Consider the following 23,076-nt stretch of genomic DNA (forward strand, 5'->3'; position numbering starts at 1 on the left):
ATGTGATTCCTGCATTTCAGAGGATTCAATCCACTGGTGACATGTTGATGGATCTGACTGGAAGGAACATCTCTGATTATTTGGTGAAGACTTACCCAGTTTTAATACAGACAAGGTATTGTGGCCCATTTATGACAAATTGTTCATTAAATAGCTCTATTGTTTCCAGGAATTCATCTTATTTGCTTATTTGCTTTCAGCTTGAAGAGCAAGTACTGGGTAAATGAACAAAGGTAATGGTGTTTTAAACATGGAGTAGAAAATACAACGACTCCATCTTGTGGACACTTAGAGAACACATAGATAAGTTCAATGATCTAAATGTATGGAAGAATGAAAGTTTGCAGTCTCTTTCCTTCAGGTATGGTGGCATTTCTGTCGGAGGGCGACTTCCTGTTCTCGACGTGGATCCTAAAAGCATCCAGAATGCAGTTGCTCAAATAGGACGTCTGCTTAATGTCACAGGGGTAAATGTTTCAAATTGTTTTCGATGTGAATTCGATGTAATCATATTTCATATTATATATATATATATATATATATATACATATATATAAAGCTACTCAAAGCCAAGTAGTAAATAAAAAATATTTTTATTTTTTAATTATGATTTAAAAAATGAATAATTTTTTAATCATAATTTAAAAATATTTTTTTATTTATTTACTACTTGGCTTTGAGTAGCTTTGTTTTTTTTATTAAAATATGAAATAATTTAATATGTTAAATTAAATAAATATATATATTTTTTAAATACTTATTACTAATATATATATATATATATTATTCAAATATAATTTATTCATTATTCATTTTGTTTACTACAGTGGCTCTAAAATGTAAGGGTACACTGTAAATAAAGTCAGCAAAATATTACTTTAATTTGACAAAAATGTTTTAAATGGTAAAACAATAGATATATTGCAAAAAACTTATTTAGACACGTCTTGGTTGTCAAAAGTTTCTATTTTTAAAAACTTTTTTGTTTTTAATACATTAACATTTTATAGTTTTAATTTGTCTTAAGTATTAAGGGTCACTTTATGTTCATGTTGTGATCATTTACAGGGCAGATACTCAAAGCTTGCTCTGCAGGAGTTCGGCACTTTCTTGAGGTATATGGAGACTGAAAACAATGTCAAGGTGAGATTTCTTTCAGCTTCACTTCCTGTCACAGTTTACTGAGCTCGTCCCATTCAAGATAAATAACCCATTTGTTATCTCCTCTAGGTGTGGTTCAATAACAAAGGCTGGCACGCTATGGTGGCCTTCATGAACGTGGCGAATAACGCCATCCTTCGAGCCAACCTCCCTCCTGGTGTCAATTTAAATGAGTACGGCATCACAGCCATCAATCATCCACTAAACCTGACCAAGGAACAGCTGTCGGAGGTCACAGTGTGAGTGTAATGCTGACAGAATTTCACACAGTTGTTTTACTTGCAAATCAGTCTCAGTTGAGTATGTAAAACGTCTGTGTATGTAAGTATTGTTTACTTATTCATTCTCTCAGACTGACCACCTCAGTGGATGCAGTGGTTGCCATCTGCGTTATCTTCGCCATGTCCTTCGTACCGGCCAGTTTTGTGCTGTATCTGATCCAGGAGAGAGTGACGCAGGCTAAACACCTGCAGTTTGTGAGTGGGGTCAGTCCTATTGTGTACTGGACTGCTAACTTCTTCTGGGACATGGTTAGTATGAAGACAGTACATCTTACCAGAACTTGCCAACTTGTTCACTGGCCTCACAAAAAAAGAAAATGTTAGCAATGTATTTTTATATTTGCTTGAAATTATTATTTTTTTACATATCAAGTTATGTTCTTTGCTATGTCTTTTGTTAATTAAATTAAATTATTTTTAACTGACAAAAAATATTAATTTAAAAAAACTGGCTCCGCAAAAAAAAAAAAGGTTTCAATTTTTTGTTTTAGTTTTATTTACATTTCTCATTTACATATACATTTCTTTTGGTCATGGAATTTTATTTAAATCATTTTATTTATTTTTTACAAAAAGATAAACGGGAAATTATACTGCTACTGTATACACGCAGTGCCATACATTTCCAAAGACACTTTTGCTAAAAATTAATAATAATAAAAAAAAGCCATATATGCAAGACATTGCTTATTGGTTTGGTATTCTTGCTAATGCTTTCAGACTCTCACAAATCATTTTTGCAATTTCAACAAAACCAGTGTTAGCCAGCTAGAAAACATTATCTTGGTGACAAATCAGCGCAATTTGCAACTACATCCTTATTGCTGAGCCCTGTATAAATAATGAAAATCATAAATTAAATACTAATAAACTATAAGCATGTTGTTTTGGCCATTAAGTTTCTTTATAGTGTATAATGAATAAATATAGAAGTGTTTTTATTCTATAGCATTGTCTAATGTTTTCTAAAATGGTCTCATAATTCAGTTTTGCTGTTGTCCTGTCGTTTCAGATAAACTATGCTGTCAGCGCGGCAATGGTTGTGGGGATTTTTATTGCATTTGATAAAAAATGCTATACCTCGCCTGGCAACTTGCAAGCCCTGATAGCTCTGCTGATGCTTTATGGGTAATGTCTTCTTTCATTGATCCTTTTACGTTTCTTTTAGCAGAACAGCCTTTCTAGGTATATTAGGTTTGTCTTATTATATATGTGGGTTGAAATCAAAAAGTATTCAGTGTAAAAAGGTCACCCTCAGTACCTTTAACAGCACGGTCTGAGAGATGAAGGGTCATGAGTAGACCCAACTGAAAGGTTTGAAAGGTGATTTGCCAGTGTTTTATTCATGTTGCCATTTCCCAGTGTGTTTATTTGGCCCTTGATCACATCAACACAGGCAGTGCATTGAAAGCCAAATGTCTCTCAGACTCTCCTCTGCTCAATGCGTCTTCTAGTGTGAATCCAATCCAGACATCCCAGCACAACCCCCTTATTCTGAAGACAAAATCTTGTTGTTTCTGATAAATGAAGCATATCTTGACAGAATTAGAATGATTCATGCATTCAAAGGAGTAAGTGGAAATTGAATCTGAAGATAAAAATGCTGATTTTATTTCTTTAGTCTCCATAAATCTGACCTGTATGAACATTTTAAAATATACTAATCTGTCTTTTTTCTCATCTGTGAAATAGTTGGTCAGTGACTCCCATGATGTATCCAATGTCATATGTGTTTAACGTGCCCAGCACAGCGTACGTCTCTCTGTCCTGCATCAACCTCTTCATTGGCATCAACAGCAGTGCCATCACGTTTATCTTAGACCTGTTCGACAGTACAGAGGTGAAACATCCCAGCCTTCAAATTATTTTACTCTAAAATAATATGATTTATTAGCTTTTAAACAACCCTCCAATTTCCACTTATATTATCATTACAATTTTAATCAGACTAAATGCATTAGTCATTTAGGCCGAAAGTTCAAGTGTAAAGTTAAAGTTCATTTCATCCTCTACTTGCATAGGCTCTGTATAAGTGTAACCAGGTGCTGAAGAAAGCTCTACTTGTCTTTCCTCACTTCTGTTTGGGCCGTGGGCTCATTGACATGGCAATGAACCAAGCCGTGATGGACGTGTATGCACGCTTTGGTGAGTCCTGCTCCTTTCCCCACCTTGCGTTTCAGTCGGTCGTATTGAGGTTGCAGCAAGCAACCCTTGCCTGGCCCCTGGCAAGGTCTGGACTCTTTGATCTGACCTCCATAAAAGTCACTGAGCTTCAATCTATATGTCAACATGATGGAAATACAACACCTTACATTTGCCAACCGTGTCTTCATTGAAAATTCACATTGCATCTGATGGCTATTCAAAGCTACAATTGTTTTAGATAGCCAAAATGGAACAGACTCAATTTTAGAAATTTGAAAAGTTCCATGCGACTGCCACTAGGAGCGAAATCCGACTCGCATGCGAATGTCGGAGATAGTGGAAAGGCGGCTTTGTGCTCAAACTGATCTCCTAGAGCTCCTCAAACTGATCTCTTGCTAACTCAAAATCGACAAGGACTTACTAGAGAGGCTAGGAGATGTCTCTCTAAGTAACTAGAGACTTCTGTAAGAGATTAGACGGATGATAAAATAGATGTGCAGTCTCTAAGACTTACATTGTATAAGGTATCTGAGCCATTAATTGACCAGAAAAGCAAGGACTTGGAGACTAACGCCCAAGCAACAACTCAGATCACCATAGAAACTGCTTGGCAACACACTAACAACATCCCAGAATACCCTAGCAACACCCTGGCAACTACCAAGAACACTTTAGCAACCACATAGCAACTCACTAGCAACCAACCACCCAGAACATCCTAGAAACTGCAAAGAAATTCCCAAGCAACCAGTCAGAACACTATAGAAACTGCTTAGCAACACCCTGGCAACCACTCAGCATGGGAACACACAAGCAACCACCGAGAACACCCTGGAAACTTCTTGACGACACCCCACCCCAGCAATCACCCAGAATACTATAGAAGCCACTTTGCAACACCCTAACTACCACACAGAACATCCTGGGGACACCCTGGCAACCACCAAGAACACGCTAGCATCCGTATCGCAGCATACTAGCAGCCACCCAGAACACCCTAGCAACTGCATAGCAATGCCCTAGCAACCAGACTTAACACCCTAGAAACTGCCTGGCAACACCCTAGCAACAACCCAGAACACCCTTGCAAAACCCTGGCAACATAGCAACTGCATAACAATGCACCAGCAACCACCAAGAACACCCTAACAACCGGATAGCAACACTTAACTACATGTATAGAGTTTTTATAATTCATAGTTCTGAAAATGTAAATGTTGGTGACACTTCTTGTGAGGTTCATGTACTGTACATTGCATGTGCGTCTCAGGTGAGGACTTCAGTCTGGATCCCTTCAGCTGGGACTTTGTGGGAAAGAATGTGACGTTCATGGCAGTAGAGGGGTTCATCTATTTCATCCTGAATGTTCTGATACAGTACAGATTCTTCCTGGATCACTGGTGAGAAGAAATACATTCAGCCTTGAGTAGATCCAGTGGTATATATATATATAAATAAGCCGTCTCTTTCAAAAGGATGTCAGATTTTAAGAAGCCACCAGTAACGGATGAAGATGTGGATGTGGCCAAGGAGAGAGAGAGGATTTACAAAGGAGGAAGCCCTAGTGATATCCTCCAGATAAAAGACCTATCAAAGGCAAGTCTGTCCACCTCACAGTGATGCATGATGGGCATTGCTTCACACAACAGAGATCATGAATGCATTTTCTCTCTCTACAGACGTACATGGGAACGATCAGGCCAGCAGTGGACAGGATATGTGTAGGAGTGTCACCAGGAGAGGTGATAAATGGATGCATTTGGTCTTTGTGTTGTAAGCTCCATGAGCTTTGCATGACCTAGATTTCCCCCCACAGTGCTTTGGACTTCTGGGTGTGAATGGTGCTGGGAAAACTACCACATTCAAAATGCTGACAGGAGACATAGATGTTACTTCAGGGGAAGCTGCCGTGACTGGTTACAGGTTTGTTTAACTAGCTAATTGTAAAGGTATATTTTTGAGTGCTAACACAATACAAATATGGCTAGGAGGGTGAACGTGATTTCACCAAGTACAACATGTTTCTAGATCAACATCTTTGTTGATCCTGGAACAATATTCCAAACAACCAATCAGATTTAAGGGACGAGTTTACAGTTTATGTCAAGTTTAGGCTTACAATTAGGGTTAGTTATTCACCTATCATTTGCCTCTGATTTTAGGGATAAGTTATGGGTATGTTAACATGTTAATCCAGGAACGTGTCTTTCAATTTTTTTTTTTTTGCAACAATAACTATTTTTACACCAGTAACCACCTAGAACACCCAGTAGGACTTTTTAGGAAAGCAGTTTGAAAACAATTATTTTTACTATTTTGTTGGGTGCTGCTAGTGATGTGGAAAATTACACATTTTACTCAACAAACTCATTTAGATTTTGTTTATCAATTTGATTTCTTATGTTGCTCCAGCATTCTGACCAACATCCTGGATGTGCATCAGAACATGGGCTACTGCCCTCAGTTTGATGCCATCGATGATCTTCTAACTGGAAGAGAACACCTGCACTTATACGCTCGACTCAGAGGAGTCCCGGAATCCGAGATCAGCAGAGTGAGACGATATTCCATTTTCTTATCTCTTCTTATTTTTTTCTCTCTGGGGATTTCTGTCAGAGACTTCTATCTCCCTCTGATACAGGTGGCTGAGTGGGGAATTCAGAAATTGGGTTTATTTGAGTATGCAGGCTGCAGTGCCGGCACATACAGCGGTGGAAACAAGCGTAAACTCTCAACAGCTATCGCAATGATTGGCTGTCCAGCTCTTCTGCTTCTGGTAAGAGCCTGTCTGTGTGAATTATCTCAGAATATGATAAGCATCGTTACTAGCATGTTGTTTTTCCTGTGCCAGGATGAGCCGACCACAGGGATGGATCCTCACTCTCGCAGGTTCCTCTGGAACTCCATCATGAGCGTGATTCAGGGCGGCAGGGCGGTGGTCCTTACCTCACACAGGCAAGAACACGACAAAGCACATGCATTTTATAATGCTAATTATAAATACTATAGGTATAGGCAATAATATCATAGCCTAATTTTTACAATCCTCCAGTATGGAGGAATGTGAAGCTCTCTGCACACGACTGGCCATCATGGTGAACGGAACGTTCAAGTGTCTTGGCACAATCCAGCACCTCAAATACAAGTAAGATCACAAATTTTATTCACATGAAAATTTCCAGCTACACACTTTCTGCAGTTGTATCGTTTTTTTGTTTGCATTGCTATTCTGTGGAACATCTCTTGTAATCATTTCCCTGCAGATTTGGTGATGGATACGTGGTCACCATGAAAATCAGGGCGGCCAAAGCAGGCACAGTCCCGGATCTGAACCCGGCTGAAGCATTCATGGAGAGCACATTTCCAGGCTGCATTCAGAGGGAGAAACACTATAATACTCTACAGTACGAGATCGCTTCTTCCTCTCTGGCCAAAATCTTCCAGCTCGTCTTAGCCAACAAGGAAATGCTGAATATTGAAGATTACTCGGTTTCCCAGACAACACTGGACCAGGTATTTCATATGATCCTGTTGGCCTAGATAAACCTTTACCATTTAAATTTTCAATTAAATGACAACTACTGAAAATATTTGACAGTGTATCTATATGGTAGACATTTAAGTTTGAAAAATGTTGGATTCCCTTTATGTAGTCTAAAACAGCGAGATCTATTATCAGTGTATGCACTCTGAGACAGGAAAACTGAGACAGGATGTCCCAAACTAGACAAGCGCAATATAGAACAGTCCAGTTCAGGGTCAGAAGATTGCCACAAGCATCCATCCATCCTGTGACCGCCACCATTTGTTTCCATACCTGAGTGTGACAAATGCACTGGAACAAGGGCATTTTGGCTCCTTATGTAGTCTCGCTCTCTTTGTTTCACTCCCTGTAGGTGTTCGTGAATTTCGCCAAGCACCAATCCGGAGAAGATGATGCCATTGTGTTGCACCCGAGGGCAGCCGGTGCCCGGCGGGACATGAGAGTCTTTCCAGTGAAAACGAAAGCCTGAAAGCTTGAAGAGGGTCATCTGAGCAGGTCAATTGGAGTCATCTCGCAGGGTCACACAAAAGAGTCATAAAAGAAAAGGAGATGATTTTTTTTCTTCTTTACAAAACACTTGAGACTTTTGATCGTTTACGCCGTAACAGCTTTGCGCTCCTTTTTTGATTGGCCTTTTTTTATATAGAAATGCATCGAAAAATACAACAAAACAGACAGAACTGGACCGAGTTAGTCTTATGAATACTGTAGCACTTTATTACTCTCAAAAGTGATATCTATTATGAATATCACTTTTATTTTACAAAGAATTTTGTTTTAAAAACAAATCAAATGATGCAATAGATTTTATTGCAAAGGCTATTGCTATTGAAATGCATATTGCATTGTGACACATTGCAAGTCACAGATTTAAGAATTTTTGCCAAGTTAGAAAAGAGTAGCATACAAACAGTTGCTGTAAATTAACTAAATACTATATGTTTGTAACAAAATGTATTTGTTACTAAATATGGCTGATAAGGCAAGGAATTATAGAAAGTTGATTTTCTTTTTCTTTTTGTAAAAATTCACCAAAATAATACTATTAAAACGGTATGCTGTCGCTCACTTTGAACCTTGTCAAGAATTACTGAGAAAACATTACTATTTTCAATACAATCCAGACATGTTTGTTTAATGGTATGACTCGATTGTGGTTGTATAACCATTTAAACCAGTTAAAGAGATTTCAGGTAAAACTAATTATTTTTATTTGACCCAAAACCTTTCATATAAATATAGTTTTGAATTCCCTGATGTAGTTCAGTGTCTCCCTGTGTTGTAGTTGGTTTAAAGAGGTAGAGTTCTGTATATTGCACATGAATGGTTGGTGTAATGATTTAACCAACACAAATCTACTGTAAACACAAATTCCCACAAATCTGCTCATTTCAAATTCCAAGTGACATACCATTGTAAGTGCAACAATGTGCGACCTCATCTTGCATGATAACCGTGAGATATTTTTGAGAAGAAAATTTAACTTTCATAATCCTGCCCGGAGGGTGTCATAAATCAGCTTCATTTACATGCAGCTGTTCAGATGTGTCATAGTTCTCTCAGCCAAAATCATAATGTCTCTGCATTTTGACCTGAAGCTGGTATATGTGAATGTCAGAGGATGAAGGGGAGGATTGGCATGCGGAGGTTTGGGTAGTCCTTAAACTCTTGGGTGTAAATTTTGTGTTTTCCTTTGGCCCAGATGGTCATTTGAATGAACCCTACAAGTGTGAAGAGAGCCACTGAAAAAAAATAAAAAAGTAGCTCAGTGTATATCAGATATATCAGAATCACAAAGCTGACAGCTGTTTGATTGCAGTTACTCACCTGGAACGCACTGGGTCATGATGGACAGGCCCACCCAAACACCTACCTGATGGAAAATTTAATTAAAGATGTGATGGGTCAGGCAAAGGTAGTAGAAATTAAGTTATAAAGATATAACTATTTTGCTGTTACCTCATATGTGTAGTTGGGACATGATACAAAGAAAAAGAGCCATGTAAAAGGGTTTTTGGATGGATTTGGGAACCTCTGACATTTTGCACCTAAAAAAAAAAAAAACATAGGATCATACATAGGGTCATAAGCTGTAAAGTAGTCAAAATTTGACATATGCACTCACCTTCACATTTTAAACTGTTCAATGACCAGTGGATGGAGAAATTACCTGCCTCACATAACTGAAACACAAACAATATCATGTTTGTTCATTTATCCTTAATATAAAATTTTTAAAGTGGTACCAGAGTTTTTGATCACGCTGTAACCTACTGTATGTGGTGTTTATTAAGCCATAAACATCACGTACCACAAAGAGAATTAGTGCATAGTTGACCTGTGTCTCTCCGTACGCTGTAAAACATAAAGGTATGTTTAATGTATCAAACTGAAGTGACTATTAAATACCTTTATCTCTTCTGGTACTCACATGGTGGTGTGTAGAGAGGATGATTGATGTAGTAAGCTAACCATGCTGCAAAACCCCAGTAATATGCACAATTCTGTGAATTCAGAGAATCACCAATCAACAGAGGATTTGACATAATCATAATTGTATTGTTTAATTTGTAAAATTGCTCAGAAAACTGTATTCAATGATCATTTTACCATGTCTGAAGTAAACAAGGGTGACAAATTACTTCTCAGACTAGTTTTTATTTGTTACAGTAGCAAACCAGACCGGTGTGACCGAACACTCACCCTTACAATGGCTCTAAGAGGCATCGTGCCTTGAGAAAACCGATGCACAAATATTATTTCAATTAGCCTCTTGATATAGTGAAAGGAGTGACAAGCACAAGCCAAACTAAAGAGAAAATTTAAATTGTGTTATTTACTCATGGCTTTCAAAATCCATATGACTTTATTTCATCAATGGAGCACAAAAGGTGTTTTCTTTTTTTTTTTTCTTTTTTAAGAATGTACCTGACCACAGAATGAGAGCTGGAGGTGAAGGCGTAATAGTGGCTATAGATGTGCGGGACACGGACATAGAAGAGGAGATATATCAGAAGGGGACCAATGCACTCCGCCAAAAAAACCTACAGAGCATTTATGTATTTAAAGATCATATTTTTGATACTGTCAGAATTACTTTTTGCAAATCTATAGCACTCTTACCAACGTCCATCCCAGTTGCGGGCCAAGGTCTCTAAAATACATGGTCGTCGAGGTCCCAACAGGAAGATTCTGCAGTACATCATCATCTCTCAGTGCTTTTCCTTCTAAAAACCACACATGCAGAACTAGATTTGCCACAGCTAGTGTTTAAGTTTTGGGTAAGTATAGGTTTTGGTCTTGCTGCATCAAAGCAGCTCTCAGCAGATAGCACTCGTCTTGCTTTCTGAAACCTGAAATATGCTGCCTTCAAAAGCACTACACAGAGATCAAGGGACATCTGAGTTCAATGTCTGAGAAACATCCTGTCTACTAAGTTGCCTTCATCTGATCAGTTTTTAAAAGCAGCATAAATGAATTATATCCCTCAATTCAATGTATGGCTTTAGAAATTGGTAGAAATGGAACAGATGAAAGAATTTGTATGATTCCATTTCTACCTAAGGAATAAGCCTGTCCTGAAATATTTTCTCGGTTATCTTTAAAGAAACAGAGGTGAGAAAAGCAAAAGGATATAATACGAATGTGATTATAATTATGGATGAAATACAGAATTCCACAGCCATACTATACTGTAGTATAAACACAACCCCCCTGTAATAGGATATCATCTGGATGTTTTTGTTTTTGTATACATATATAAATTATGTATTATGAGTTCCTCATACTCACTGGGGTCCAGCCTCAGGGCTTGTCTAGCTGGATACCATTTGGGATCTGACAGTAAGACAGAAAAATCATACAATATTACATGGCCTACTTATCGTATATCAAAAATTAATATCTACAGCACAATGCTGTCATTAAAAGAGGCTAAGGTTAATCACTAAATAATTGAATAATTAAATCATTTATATGTAAATATTATACATATCAAATAACATGTCTGTTTTAAACATAATTATTAAACATTACATTATTAATACTTGTTCTGCAATATCATTTTCAAATACATTTACTGTCCATCACGCGCTCTGGATTACTTGATTCTGATTGGTCAATCGAGGCACTCAGCGGCTATATTTTTCCAGAGCATCAAGCTTTTAAAAATAAATAAAAATAAAATAAAAAAGATGCATAATTATATTACAGAATGATACCATGCGACACGTATCGTATATTCGAAGTGGAATAAGAAGGGCATACGGAAAAATCTTTGATAAGGCATTAGAACCGAACAACAGAACAGGGTGAGTAACCAACTGAACCGCTCCATCTCAGGAGTGCATTCTGTTTCTAATAATTGAAATGCCCACCATAAATTCCTAAATAAACCTCGACAAAGTGATGAGGACCCCGAGGCGGAGCAGAGGTAAAATGTGACTTATAAATGACCAGGCAAAATTACAATAATAGCCTACAATACCATTGTGGGGTAAAAAAAAAAAAAAACTTACATGACTTGTTAAACAAAATCTTAATGTCACCTATGCTTGAATGGGGATCAACCTGCATTAAAAACAAAATAAAGTAATTTACCTTAAAGTTTTAGCTGAGTGCAGCAATCACTGTCATTGATTGTTAGTTGTAAAATCTGCTTACCTTGTCAAGAAAACAGAGCTGTTCTTTGGTGTTTGAATCTAGAATTTCGACCTGAAAGATTAGAGTCATATCAGCTGGGTTAAAGGCATAGTTCGCCCAAAAATTAAAATTAGCCCATAATTTACTCACCCTCAAGTCACCCTAGGTGTATATGACATTCTTATTTCAGATGAATATTAATTATTTATATTCAAAAATGTCCTGGCTCTTCCAAGCTTTATAATGGCAGTGAATTGCTGTTTCTGTTTTGAAGTCCATAAAGGTGCATCTATCCATCATAAAAGTGCTCCACGCGGCTCCGGGGGGTTAATAAACGCCTTCTGAAGCGAAGTAATGTGTTTGTGTAAGAAAAATATCCATATTTAAAACTTTATAAAATAACTAGCTTCCTGCCAAATGAACATACTATTTCCGCTGAGCAGTCTCCATGGGTCACTTGACAAGAAAATTGTCCAAGCCACTTGAAATTTCAAGATGGCGGCCATTTTTCAAGATGGCCACCACCTTAGTGGAGCAATTAGGCTTAAGAAATCATTTAGTTGGTGATACAAGCATGAAAATTGGCATGAGCAGTCTCTGTGGGTCACTTGAAAATAAGCCACCTACAGCTACTTGAAATTTCAAGATGGCGGCCATTTTTTCAAGATGGCCACCACCTTAGTGGAGCAATTAGGCTTAAGAAATCATTTAGTTGGTGATACAAGCATGAAAATTGGCATGAGCCTAATTGCTCCACTGAGGTGGTGGCCATCTTGAAAAATGGCCGCCATCTTGAAATTTCAAGTAGCTGTGGGTGGCTTATTGTCTAGTGACCATCAGAGACTGCTCATGCCAATTTTCATGCTTGTATCACCAAATAAACCACTATATCACTTAACTGCTCCACTAAGGTGTCGGCCATCTTGAAAAATAAAAAATCTTGAAATTTCAAGTGGCTCGGACAATTTTCTTGTCAAGTGACCCATGCCAATTTTCACGCTTGTATCATAAACTGAACGATTATATCACTTAGCCGCTCCATAGAAGCTAAAATTTTACTTTGTAACAAGTTAAATTTGAATATTTTTCTTACACAAACTTCAGAAACAGCAATTCATTGCCATTATAAAGCTTGGAAGAGCCAGGACATTTTTTAATATAACTCCGATTGTATTCGTCTGAAAGAAGAATGACATACCCCTATTATGACTCAATGAGTAGGGTAAATCATGGGCTAATTTTCAATTTTGATTGACCTATCCCTTTAATAGACCTTATTCAAAGCAGTGCCTCCCTTCTTTGATTTTGAAGGGGAATGAAAGCGAGGCTGTGAGGGATAGACATACATCTCTTCAGTGGGTTGTTATGTAATGTGTTTTTGGATTGTTCTGCTGACAAAACACTGCAAAAATATCTTTCCAAGATATTTTAGTATAAAAAAACAACACCTGACAACATGAGCTGTGGAAAATTATAAGTACCCTCACAGCCTCACTTTTAGTCATGGCGCTTCTCTGAATAAGGTCTATAGCTGTATGGCACAGACACTGTGTGAAGCATACTTACATTTTTTTTTTTTTTTCATTCAATCAACATAAATCAAGTTAATTTTGTGAAGATCTGGCCTCAGGGTGAAGCTGCCCATCAGTTCTCCCAGAATTTTATGCTTCAAAGATGCATCACATAACTGACAACTGAGAAAAGCAATCTAATCTTTAGCTGTTTACATAGTTTCATATTAATAGAAACTGAGGAGTTTAAGGAATAATTTGCAACACGTCTCCCCTTGAGTGATCGCAAAAGACGTGCTGCGAAGTGAATATCCAAATTCATTCTGACACAGCTTTTGTGTAGGCTATCGCAGAAGCCGATGAGCACCTAATGAGGGCGGCACAGTCCAGACGCTGTTAATTGATCAGAGCTTCTGTTTTGACAGATCTAGCTCAATGAATTCACTTCATCACCCCAAAACAACAATCTCTTCCATAGTCTGTTTCCGACCTGTCTGAGCTCTGTATTCCGGGGATGCATCTTTTTGCAGTATGGGGGGCTTTTTAATCTTAATTAAAAGGTGACAGTGTTGATCTACAGAGTACTGTGAGTTGAGTCTGCTGCAATTTGCCTTGAAAGCACTATATATTGTGGAGCTCAGCAGAGCTGTCACCCTGAAACTGCTCTTATACTGGCTAGAGTAATAATCTTCTAATGGACACATAGGATTAGCCTAATGCTCAACTTAAAGTAAGAATCCCAATGGAGTGGTTGAAGTTATTTTACAGAACACTTGTCTAAATTCATTAGCTAGTTTTCTAAACTCTTACACTTTCTACAGCATGTGTTTGTTGAAAATGCAGCTAGAGTATCTCCAGTAAAAACATAATTATCATTAACATAAAAATTTGAGTAGTGTGTCCTTGTAAGTAAAATAAAATATATAAATATTCAATAAAGCAAACATCACTCTATTATCGCTTAGACTATCGCATACATTATATAATTTGATTTATAGCACATTCTAATGTGGTTTGGAATCTGATAAAAAAAATGATTATCTCATTCTGAAAGTGTCTGGACTCGTTTCCGCATACACTTCCAGTATTTTCGCTCTGCCTTTAGTTTTAGTGAACTAAATGACTCACTCGCCGTAATACTCGTGTATAAAGACCAAGCAGTAAAAGTGTCCTGTTTTCAATCAGGCAGAGTAATCAATAAAACCTCTCTGTGGATTTCTGTGTGCTATTGACAGGACGTCCTGCTTCTGTTATACCCATCCTCCAGTACTGTAAATACAGCAGTAATGTTGAGGAATGTACCAAGCTCAAACATTACATAATTCTGTATCCACTCTGTAACCTCGATTTTTTCGTTCTTTCTCTTTGCTTACATCTTGCTGGCAGAACATTACATTTAAATGTTTGATTTCTGTACATTTGATTTTAAAGTTGTTTATATAGAGCGTGTGTTAATCAATAGCACAGCAGTCTCTGGTGGTGTTTTACATAGGCAGTGGCAATGCATGAGAGGGTCATTAATCCTCCTCAGATGACAGGCCAGTCAGTTATGTGCTAAATTATATTTACTTGTTTATGTTCAGCAAGCGTAAAATTAAAGCAAACCAGCATACAGCAAATTTGCTCTTACAGTATGACAGCCGATTGGAGGATCTGAGGGCTGATGTAAGACACATTTTCAGCTTAAAAAATGCTCATTGTTTTTAATTAGCCTAACATTTAACATATTTAATCACTTTTACTGTCACTCATATTTATGATTAGATCATGGATTTGTTCAAATTCATTTCATGAACAAACCCAAATATATATATTTTCTAGTAAACCCACACACAGTGAAGGATCTCCTCCTCTTTGTATTGGTTCTGTGGGAATGTATGAGGCTATTTACTCGTTAGAAACAGAAATGAATGAACCTTGAAACCCATAGTTTAAAGTTTGTACAAAAAGCATGTAATCTTGTAAATTAACTTGATGCCTTACCTCAAAAAATATTGTCCTGCTCATTCCGGGGCCCTTGTCTGACGTAATGTTCGGTCTCCCACAGTTGGACAGGCAGCTCCGTCCTTTCCTGTGGTTATGCCAGTGTTAATTCTCCATACTAACACTCGTCGTTCACTCTCCATCTCCCCTCCCACACTCACCCCCTCCTACTGCCTCTGCTTTTTACTGTCTTTTTTCTCTCGTCTTGCTCTTTGAAGAGCATACGTTCTTGAAACCTGTCTTGGTCTGTAATCTTGTCCTCAGTGTGTCTGTAGGCCCTCAATTTTAACCTAATGTGAATTGGTGATTTCTGATCGATAGATAGATAGATAGATAGATAGATAGATAGATAGATAGATAGATAGATAGATAGATAGATAGATAGATAGATAGACAGACAGACAGACAGACAGACAGACAGACAGACAGACAGACAGACAGACAGACAGACAGACAGACAGACAGATAGATAGATAGATAGATAGATAGATAGATAGACAGACAGACAGACAGACAGACAGACAGACAGACAGATAGATAGACAGATAGATAGATAGATAGATAGATCCTCCCATACTATAGCCTATACAGGACAAATTAACATTTTAACCACTACTTTAAAGGTCCCGTTGCATGCGATTCCATGTTTCAAACTTTAGTTAGTGTGTAATGTTGCTGTTAGAGCATAAATAATATCTGTAAAATTATAAAGCTCAAAGTTCAATGCCAAGCGAGATATTTTATTTAACAGAAGTTGACTACAAAAAACGGCTCGATTGGACTACACCCCTCTACATCCTGCATTAGTGACATCACCAGAACCGTTTCTTGACTAACCTCCGCCCACAGGAATGCTCCCTCAACTCTACTGGCTACTTGCGCACTTCTTATAACTTAGCCTACTGTGTTTACTCAGCTCTTACGGTGATTTTCTGAAGTAAAACTGACGCTTCATCTTTTGTGTGATGTACAATAAACTTTATTAAACTCATCAGTACATGTTTGATCATCATTCAGACAGCAGACTTGTAGGCTATTAATAAATAATGGATACATAGCCTACAAGCAGATGACAAATACGTTATAATAACCGTAATTAAACTATACCTGTTTCATCTCTATACAGCAATCTGACTCTGTAGGCATTATTGTCCGACTCGAAATGAACGCCGTTACTGAGAGTTTCTGATATTATCATCATTCCGTGAGATGAATTTTTCCTGACAGACTGAGCACGAGCTCATGAAGCTCCGCCCCCTGTGTCGTCCAGCAGCAGCTCATTTGCATTTAAAGGGGACACACTGAAACGGCTCGTTTTTCTGAGCCCCAAAAAATGTCAATTTAAACATGCTGTAAAAAATGATCTGTTGGGTATTTTGAGCTCAAACTTCACATACACACTCTGGGGACATCAGAGACTTATTTTACATCTTGTGAAAAGGGGCATAGAACGGGACCTTTAATTAGCATTTAACCACTTAAATAATCAACAAGTAATATGGTTATTATTAGTTCCATTAAAACCTATTGTAAGAATGGTAGCCCAATGACTCAAGTGTTACTACATCCTTCTAAAGGAATTATTAGCGATTTGGAACAATTTTCTGAAGTCAAGATCATGGTAACCCAGTAGAAATGACTCAAGTGTTACCAAAACCTTACAAAAACTTCAAAAGCTTATGACTTCAATCTTTAGGTGTCACGTGAATTACAGAAAACAAAGGGAGGACTCAAATGCAAAGGGAAAATAATTTATTTACAAAAGAAACACTAAACACAAAACAAAACCCACGAGGGGGAAAACATAACTAAATACAAAACAACTTCAAAAACGAACATACCAAAAGGGGTCACGGGAGAACAGGAGACGTGTACAAGACAACGATCCGACACAGACTGCAAACACAAAGGAACTTATAAAAGGGACAAATCAGGCAGGTAATAAGGAACAACAGGTGGGGCAAATGAAACCAATAATGAGATAACAAGGAGGGTGGGGTCAAACAGTGACAGGAACACAAACACCACATGTGCTACACAAGACAGGACAGGCATGTGACATTACCCCCTCCTTAAGGAGCGGCTACCAGACGCTCCACAAGGGACGGGAGGGACAGACCAGGGCGGGACGGGAGGGACAGACCAGGGCGGGACGGGAGGGACAGACCAGGGCGGGACGGGAGGGACAGACCAGGGCGGGACGGGAGGGACAGACCAGGGCGGGACGGGAGGGACAGACCAGGGCGGGACAGGGGGAACAGGAAAGACAGACCAGGGTGGGACAGGGGAAACAGGAAAGACAGACCAGGGGGGGACAGGGGGAACAGGAAAGACAGACCAGAGTGGGACAGGGGGAACAAGAGAGACAGACCAGGGTGGGGCAGGGAAAATGAACAGTTCTGGAGGCCAGGGTGGAGCCGAGAGTCCATCGGACGGCCAGGGCGGAACAGAGAGTCCATCGGGCGGCCAGGGCGGAACAGAGAGTCCATCGGGCGGCCAGGGCGGAGACTTTCCCTCGGGCGGCCAGGGCGGAGACTTTCCCTCGGGCGGCCAGGGCGGAGACTTTCCCTCGGGCGGCCAGGGCGGAGACTTTCCCTCGGGCGGCCAGGGCGGAGACTTTCCCTCGGGCGGCCAGGGCGGAGACTTTCCCTCGGGCGGCCAGGGCGGAGACTTTCCCTCGGGCGGCCAGGGCGGAGACTTTCCCTCGGGCGGCCAGGGCGGAGACTTTCCCTCGGGCGGCCAGGGCGGAGACTTTCCCTCGGGCGGCCAGGGCGGAGACTTTCCCTCGGGCGGCCAGGGCAGGGACCTTCCCTCGGGCGGCCAGGGCGGAGACTCTCCCTCGGGCGGCCAGGGCGGAGACTTTCCCTCGGGCGGCCAGGGCGGAGACTTTCCCTCGGGCGGCCAGGGCAGGGACCTTCCCTCGGGCGGCCAGGGCGGAGACTCTCCCTCGGGCGGCCAGGGCGGAGACTCTCCCTCGGGCGGCCAGGGCGGAGACCTTCCCTCGGGCGGCCAGGGCAGAGACCCTCCCTCGGGCGGCCAGGGAACAGGCACCGGCTCAGGAACAGACATCACCGGCTCGAGCACTGGAACTGGCACCACCGTCTCGGGCACTGGAACTGGCACCACCGGCTCGGGCACTGGAACTGGCACCACCGGCTCGGGCACTGGAACTGGCACCACCGGCTTGGGCACCGGAACTCGCACCACCGGCTCGGGCACTGGAACTGGCTCGGGCACTGGAACTGGCACCACCGGCTCAGGCACTGGAACAGACACCACCGGCTCGGGCACTGGAACAGACACCACCGGCTCAGGAACTGGCACCACCGGTTCAGGAACAGACACCACCGGCCCAGGAACAGACACCACCGGTCTAAGTGTGTGTGTAGACCACACACACCACATGGCTGTGGCCATAATGGCCAGTGTCGCGGTCACTGAGGGCGCAGGAACAGACGCCTCCGGCTCCGGCTCAGGAACTGGCACCACCGGCTCGGGCACTGGAACTGGCTCGGACACTGGAACTGGCACCACCGGCTCGGGCACTGGAACTGGCTCGGGCACTGGAACTGGCACCACCGGCTCGGGCACTGGAACTGGCACCACCGGCTCGGGCACTGGAACTGGCACCACCGGCTCGGGCACTGGAACTGGCACCACCGGCTCGGGCACTGGAACTCGCACCACCGGCTCGGGTACTGGAACTCGCACCACCGGCTCGGGTACTGGAACTCGCACCACCGGCTCGGGCACTGGAACTGGCACCACCGGCTCGGGAACTGGCACCACCGGTTCAGGAACAGACACCACCGGCCCAGGAACAGACACCACCGGCCCAGGAACAGACACCACCGGTCCAAGTGTGTGCGTAGCCCACACACACCACATGGCTGTGGTCATAATGGCCAGTGATGCGGTCACTGAGGGCTCAGGAACAGACACCACCGGCTCAGAAACAGACACAGAAACAGACACTGGCTCAGGAACTGGAACTGGAACAGACACTGGCTCCGGCTCAGGAACTGGAACTGGAACAGACACTGGCTCCGGCTCAGGAACAGACACTGGCTCCGGCTCAGGAACAGACACTGGCTCCGGCTCAGGAACAGACACTGGCTCCGGCTCAGGAACAGACACTGGCTCCGGCTCAGGAACAGACACTGGCTCCGGCTCAGGAACAGACACTGGCTCCGGCTCAGGAACAGACACTGGCTCCGGCTCAGGAACAGACACTGGCTCCGGCTCAGGAACAGACACTGGCTCCGGCTCAGGAACAGACACTGGCTCCGGCTCAGGAACAGACACTGGCTCCGGCTCAGGAACAGACACTGGCTCCGGCTCAGGAACAGACACTGGCTCCGGCTCAGGAACAGACACTGGCTCCGGCTCAGGAACAGACACTGGCTCCGGCTCAGGAACAGACACTGGCTCCGGCTCAGGAACAGACACTGGCTCCGGCTCAGGAACAGACACTGGCTCCGGCTCAGGAACAGACACTGGCTCCGGCTCAGGAACAGACACTGGCTCCGGCTCAGGAACAGACACTGGCTCCGGCTCAGGAACAGACACTGGCTCCGGCTCAGGAACAGACACTGGCTCCGGCTCAGGAACAGACACTGGCTCCGGCTCAGGAACAGACACTGGCTCCGGCTCAGGAACAGACACTGGCTCCGGCTCAGGAACAGACACTGGCTCCGGCTCAGGAACAGACACTGGCTCCGGCTCAGGAACAGACACTGGCTCCGGCTCAGGAACAGACACTGGCTCCGGCTCAGGAACAGACACTGGCTCCGGCTCAGGAACAGACACTGGCTCCGGCTCAGGAACAGACACTGGCTCCGGCTCAGGAACAGACACTGAAGGTTTGAAGGGCGTCTCCAGGATCCGAGCTAAACACTCTAAATAGCCGATCAGTGCCCCCCCGGCCATGAGAATGGGCATCTCCCGATCTGTCTCCGACTGGGCAGACGTGGCTTGAACCATCTCTGGCTGGGCAGATGTGACCTGAACAGTCTCTGACTGGGCAGACGGAACGTGAACAGTCTCAGGTTGGGCCACCAGACTCGGGACCACCGGAACAGGGACCACCGGAACAGGGACCACCGGAACAGGGACCACCGGACTCGGGATCGCTGGAACAGGGACCACCGGAACAGAGACCACCGACATAGCCACGGAGGGGTTCTTTCCTCTCCTCCTCCGTTTCGGAACCACCGGAACTGGGACCACCGGAACTGGGTCGAGGAGGGGCCAGAGTGGAGAGTGGTCCTGAAATTCCTCTCGCCCACCTCCTCTACTGCGGCCTCCACGGGTCCCGCGAAATATGACCAACCGGGTCCCCTCAAAACTTTGCCTCCTCTCCCGCTCGGTGGCTGGGGAAGAGACCCTTTGCTGAGTCCTTGACATGGTCGGATCGTTCTGTCACGTGAATTACAGAAAACAAAGGGAGGACTCAAATGCAAAGGGAAAATAATTTATTTACAAAAGAAACACTAAACACAAAACAAAACCCACGAGGGGGAAAACATAACTAAATACAAAACAACTTCAAAAACGAACATACCAAAAGGGGTCACGGGAGAACAGGAGACGTGTACAAGACAACGATCCGACACAGACTGCAAACACAAAGGAACTTATAAAAGGGACAAATCAGGCAGGTAATAAGGAACAACAGGTGGGGCAAATGAAACCAATAATGAGATAACAAGGAGGGTGGGGTCAAACAGTGACAGGAACACAAACACCACATGTGCTACACAAGACAGGACAGGCATGTGACATTAGGGAGTTATCATGCTTTTTACTTTAGAATGCTGTTCCTTCTGAAGGATTTGGTAATACTTGAGTAATTACTGTAAAAAATGATAATCAATAAGTTATGACAACATATGTCTTTGCTTTAACCCATCAAAATAAGTTAAGCAATTTTCAAGTTATATACGTTTCAACTAATGTGTTAAAGTCAGTTTAATGTGGCCTAATTTAAGTTGAAATGACTTAAACAGCCAAGTTGATTGTACTTAAAAATTAAAGGCAGCAACTTTTGAGTGGGTAACTATGACCTTCACTTTAGAATTAATTATGCATTATTCGCATTAGTTCGGGAAAATGAATGTAGTTTCTTAGTAGTTCTCTGGGAGGTATGAAAAAATAGTTACTTATTAGCTGACAGTGAACTAACACATTCAACTGAGTTCTATTACTTACTAATTCATCAATTGGAGTTTGTTGTTAGTTCATAGTATAGTAGAATATTAATATTGTGTTAAACATTTGTTCCTGTGTAGTTTTTTTTATTAATGAAGGAACAGTATTCTAAAGTGTTACCCCAAAAAATTCAATGGAGACTTAATTAGTCATGATAAAAATAAAATATTAAAAAGAGAAAATCGATAAGAAAAAAGGGGTGAAATTATATAACCATGTTTACAGCAGGGGGAAGAACAGTAAATAAAAAAAAAGAAATAAAGCGATAAGAGTAAATGTGTAGTGTTGCCTGACAGTGGCTACTTTGGCAGAATTTCATTTTCTCTGCTGTGCACTTCAAACACTGAGCTTTATAATCTGCCTCCATTCCAATACAACTGCCTGCAATATACTTTAGAGCCTTTTCATATGTGCAGAGGGAGGCATGGTTAAATCAAAATGCTTTATCAGTGCCATTTTCTCTCCACATTGTTTAATATGTCTGAGATGTGATAAAGTCTGGACATTATAAACCCTTCAATAAGACAAAAAACATGAACAAAGTAGAATTTAGACTTTATTCTACAGAGCTAAAAAATAATAATTGTAATATATATATAAAAAAAAAATACATATATATATATATATATATATATATATATATATATATATATATATATATATATATATAACAGCCAAAAGCAGGAGAAAGCCCAATTATTTCCATGTTCATTATGTGTTGCATTTCAGCAGGTTTTACCTGTGTTTCACAGTTACAGCCTTTTCTGTCTTTGTTGTCAATAGAGTCTGGTCACGTCAAGTGGCTTAGACATGGTGATTGAAGCTTCACTCTTTGTTCAAGTGGAGTGCAGAGGCAAAGGGCCATTGGTCACAGCCTATAGCAAACTCTTGAGTGCAAAGCATGTATTCAAAAAGCTGCCAGCACTTCAGAGAGCTCACGTATCTGCTGTGCTGACCACGATCAGTGTCCATGACAGCATCTGCTGCCATCCTGAGCAAACCTCATAACAACCACAGACTGATAGATAGATAGATAGATAGATAGATAGATAGATAGATAGATAGATAGATAGATAGATAGATAGATAGATAGATAGATAGATAGATAGATAGATAGATAGATAGATAGATAGATAGATAGATAGTATCATTTATATTCTTCAGATGTCATGTGACATCTCTCAAGGTCAGATTGGCTCCCATATCATGAGGGGAATCCTCTATTTCTCATATTTTTCCACATCTGTGGTTGCTCAGCCTCACAAGCAACCCCCCTCACCAAATCTCTGACCCAGCTGCCATTGAGATGTGAAATTCAGATGAAGAAACACTCTGAATTGCCAAAGGCACTAGAGCCACTTCAGGGAAAGTGAACAGGAAGTTGGCTGACAGAAAGAGTTCCTCTTCAGCAAGTACAGCCCAGAGAGTGTTTATATGATAAATTATGGGCTGTTTAACAACTTCATAAGTGTCCAACTGACGAATAGCGTGAAATGTGAAGGTATTAGTGAATTTATTCAAAACAAGGGAGGTGAGCAGGAAAATATCTTTTATCACACTCTGTTTGACATTAAAAGTGCTTATTAAATTTGACACTAGA

At 41.4% G+C, this 23,076-nt stretch overlaps 2 protein-coding genes across 2 annotated transcripts in view; one reads left to right on the forward strand and one right to left on the reverse strand.

Annotated features, from left to right (window-relative positions):
* abca4a (ATP-binding cassette, sub-family A (ABC1), member 4a) overlaps window positions 1-8,204 on the forward strand; it is a gene marked incomplete at its 5' end in the record, with an annotated part of 32,779 nt that extends 24,575 nt beyond the window's left edge. The window contains 19 exons of the mRNA XM_081352778.1: window positions 21-115; window positions 201-233; window positions 362-467; window positions 1,069-1,143; window positions 1,231-1,400; window positions 1,514-1,691; window positions 2,455-2,570; window positions 3,135-3,282; window positions 3,464-3,587; window positions 4,858-4,987; window positions 5,063-5,183; window positions 5,267-5,329; window positions 5,404-5,510; window positions 6,000-6,141; window positions 6,229-6,363; window positions 6,439-6,542; window positions 6,640-6,732; window positions 6,851-7,100; window positions 7,484-8,204. Of these exons, the coding sequence (XP_081208904.1) occupies window positions 21-115; window positions 201-233; window positions 362-467; window positions 1,069-1,143; window positions 1,231-1,400; window positions 1,514-1,691; window positions 2,455-2,570; window positions 3,135-3,282; window positions 3,464-3,587; window positions 4,858-4,987; window positions 5,063-5,183; window positions 5,267-5,329; window positions 5,404-5,510; window positions 6,000-6,141; window positions 6,229-6,363; window positions 6,439-6,542; window positions 6,640-6,732; window positions 6,851-7,100; window positions 7,484-7,600 (2,307 nt within the window). The 3' untranslated portion in view covers window positions 7,601-8,204. The remainder of the gene's footprint in view (window positions 1-20; window positions 116-200; window positions 234-361; window positions 468-1,068; window positions 1,144-1,230; window positions 1,401-1,513; window positions 1,692-2,454; window positions 2,571-3,134; window positions 3,283-3,463; window positions 3,588-4,857; window positions 4,988-5,062; window positions 5,184-5,266; window positions 5,330-5,403; window positions 5,511-5,999; window positions 6,142-6,228; window positions 6,364-6,438; window positions 6,543-6,639; window positions 6,733-6,850; window positions 7,101-7,483) is intronic.
* A 541-nt stretch (window positions 8,205-8,745) lies between these two features.
* Window positions 8,746-11,862, reverse strand: tecrl2a (trans-2,3-enoyl-CoA reductase-like 2a; the record flags this gene model as incomplete). The annotated part of the gene is made up of 12 exons (XM_081352779.1): window positions 8,746-8,873; window positions 8,959-9,004; window positions 9,091-9,179; window positions 9,257-9,314; window positions 9,443-9,486; window positions 9,563-9,635; window positions 9,835-9,940; window positions 10,060-10,175; window positions 10,255-10,358; window positions 10,924-10,968; window positions 11,649-11,700; window positions 11,794-11,862. The coding sequence occupies 12 exons, from the start codon at window positions 11,860-11,862 to the stop codon at window positions 8,746-8,748; spliced, it is 930 nt and encodes a 309-aa protein (XP_081208905.1).
* Between the last annotated feature and the right edge of the window lie 11,214 nt (window positions 11,863-23,076).

This window comes from Scardinius erythrophthalmus, assembly GCF_964197995.2.
Source record: "Scardinius erythrophthalmus genome assembly, chromosome: 22".
NCBI lineage: Eukaryota > Metazoa > Chordata > Actinopteri > Cypriniformes > Leuciscidae > Scardinius > Scardinius erythrophthalmus.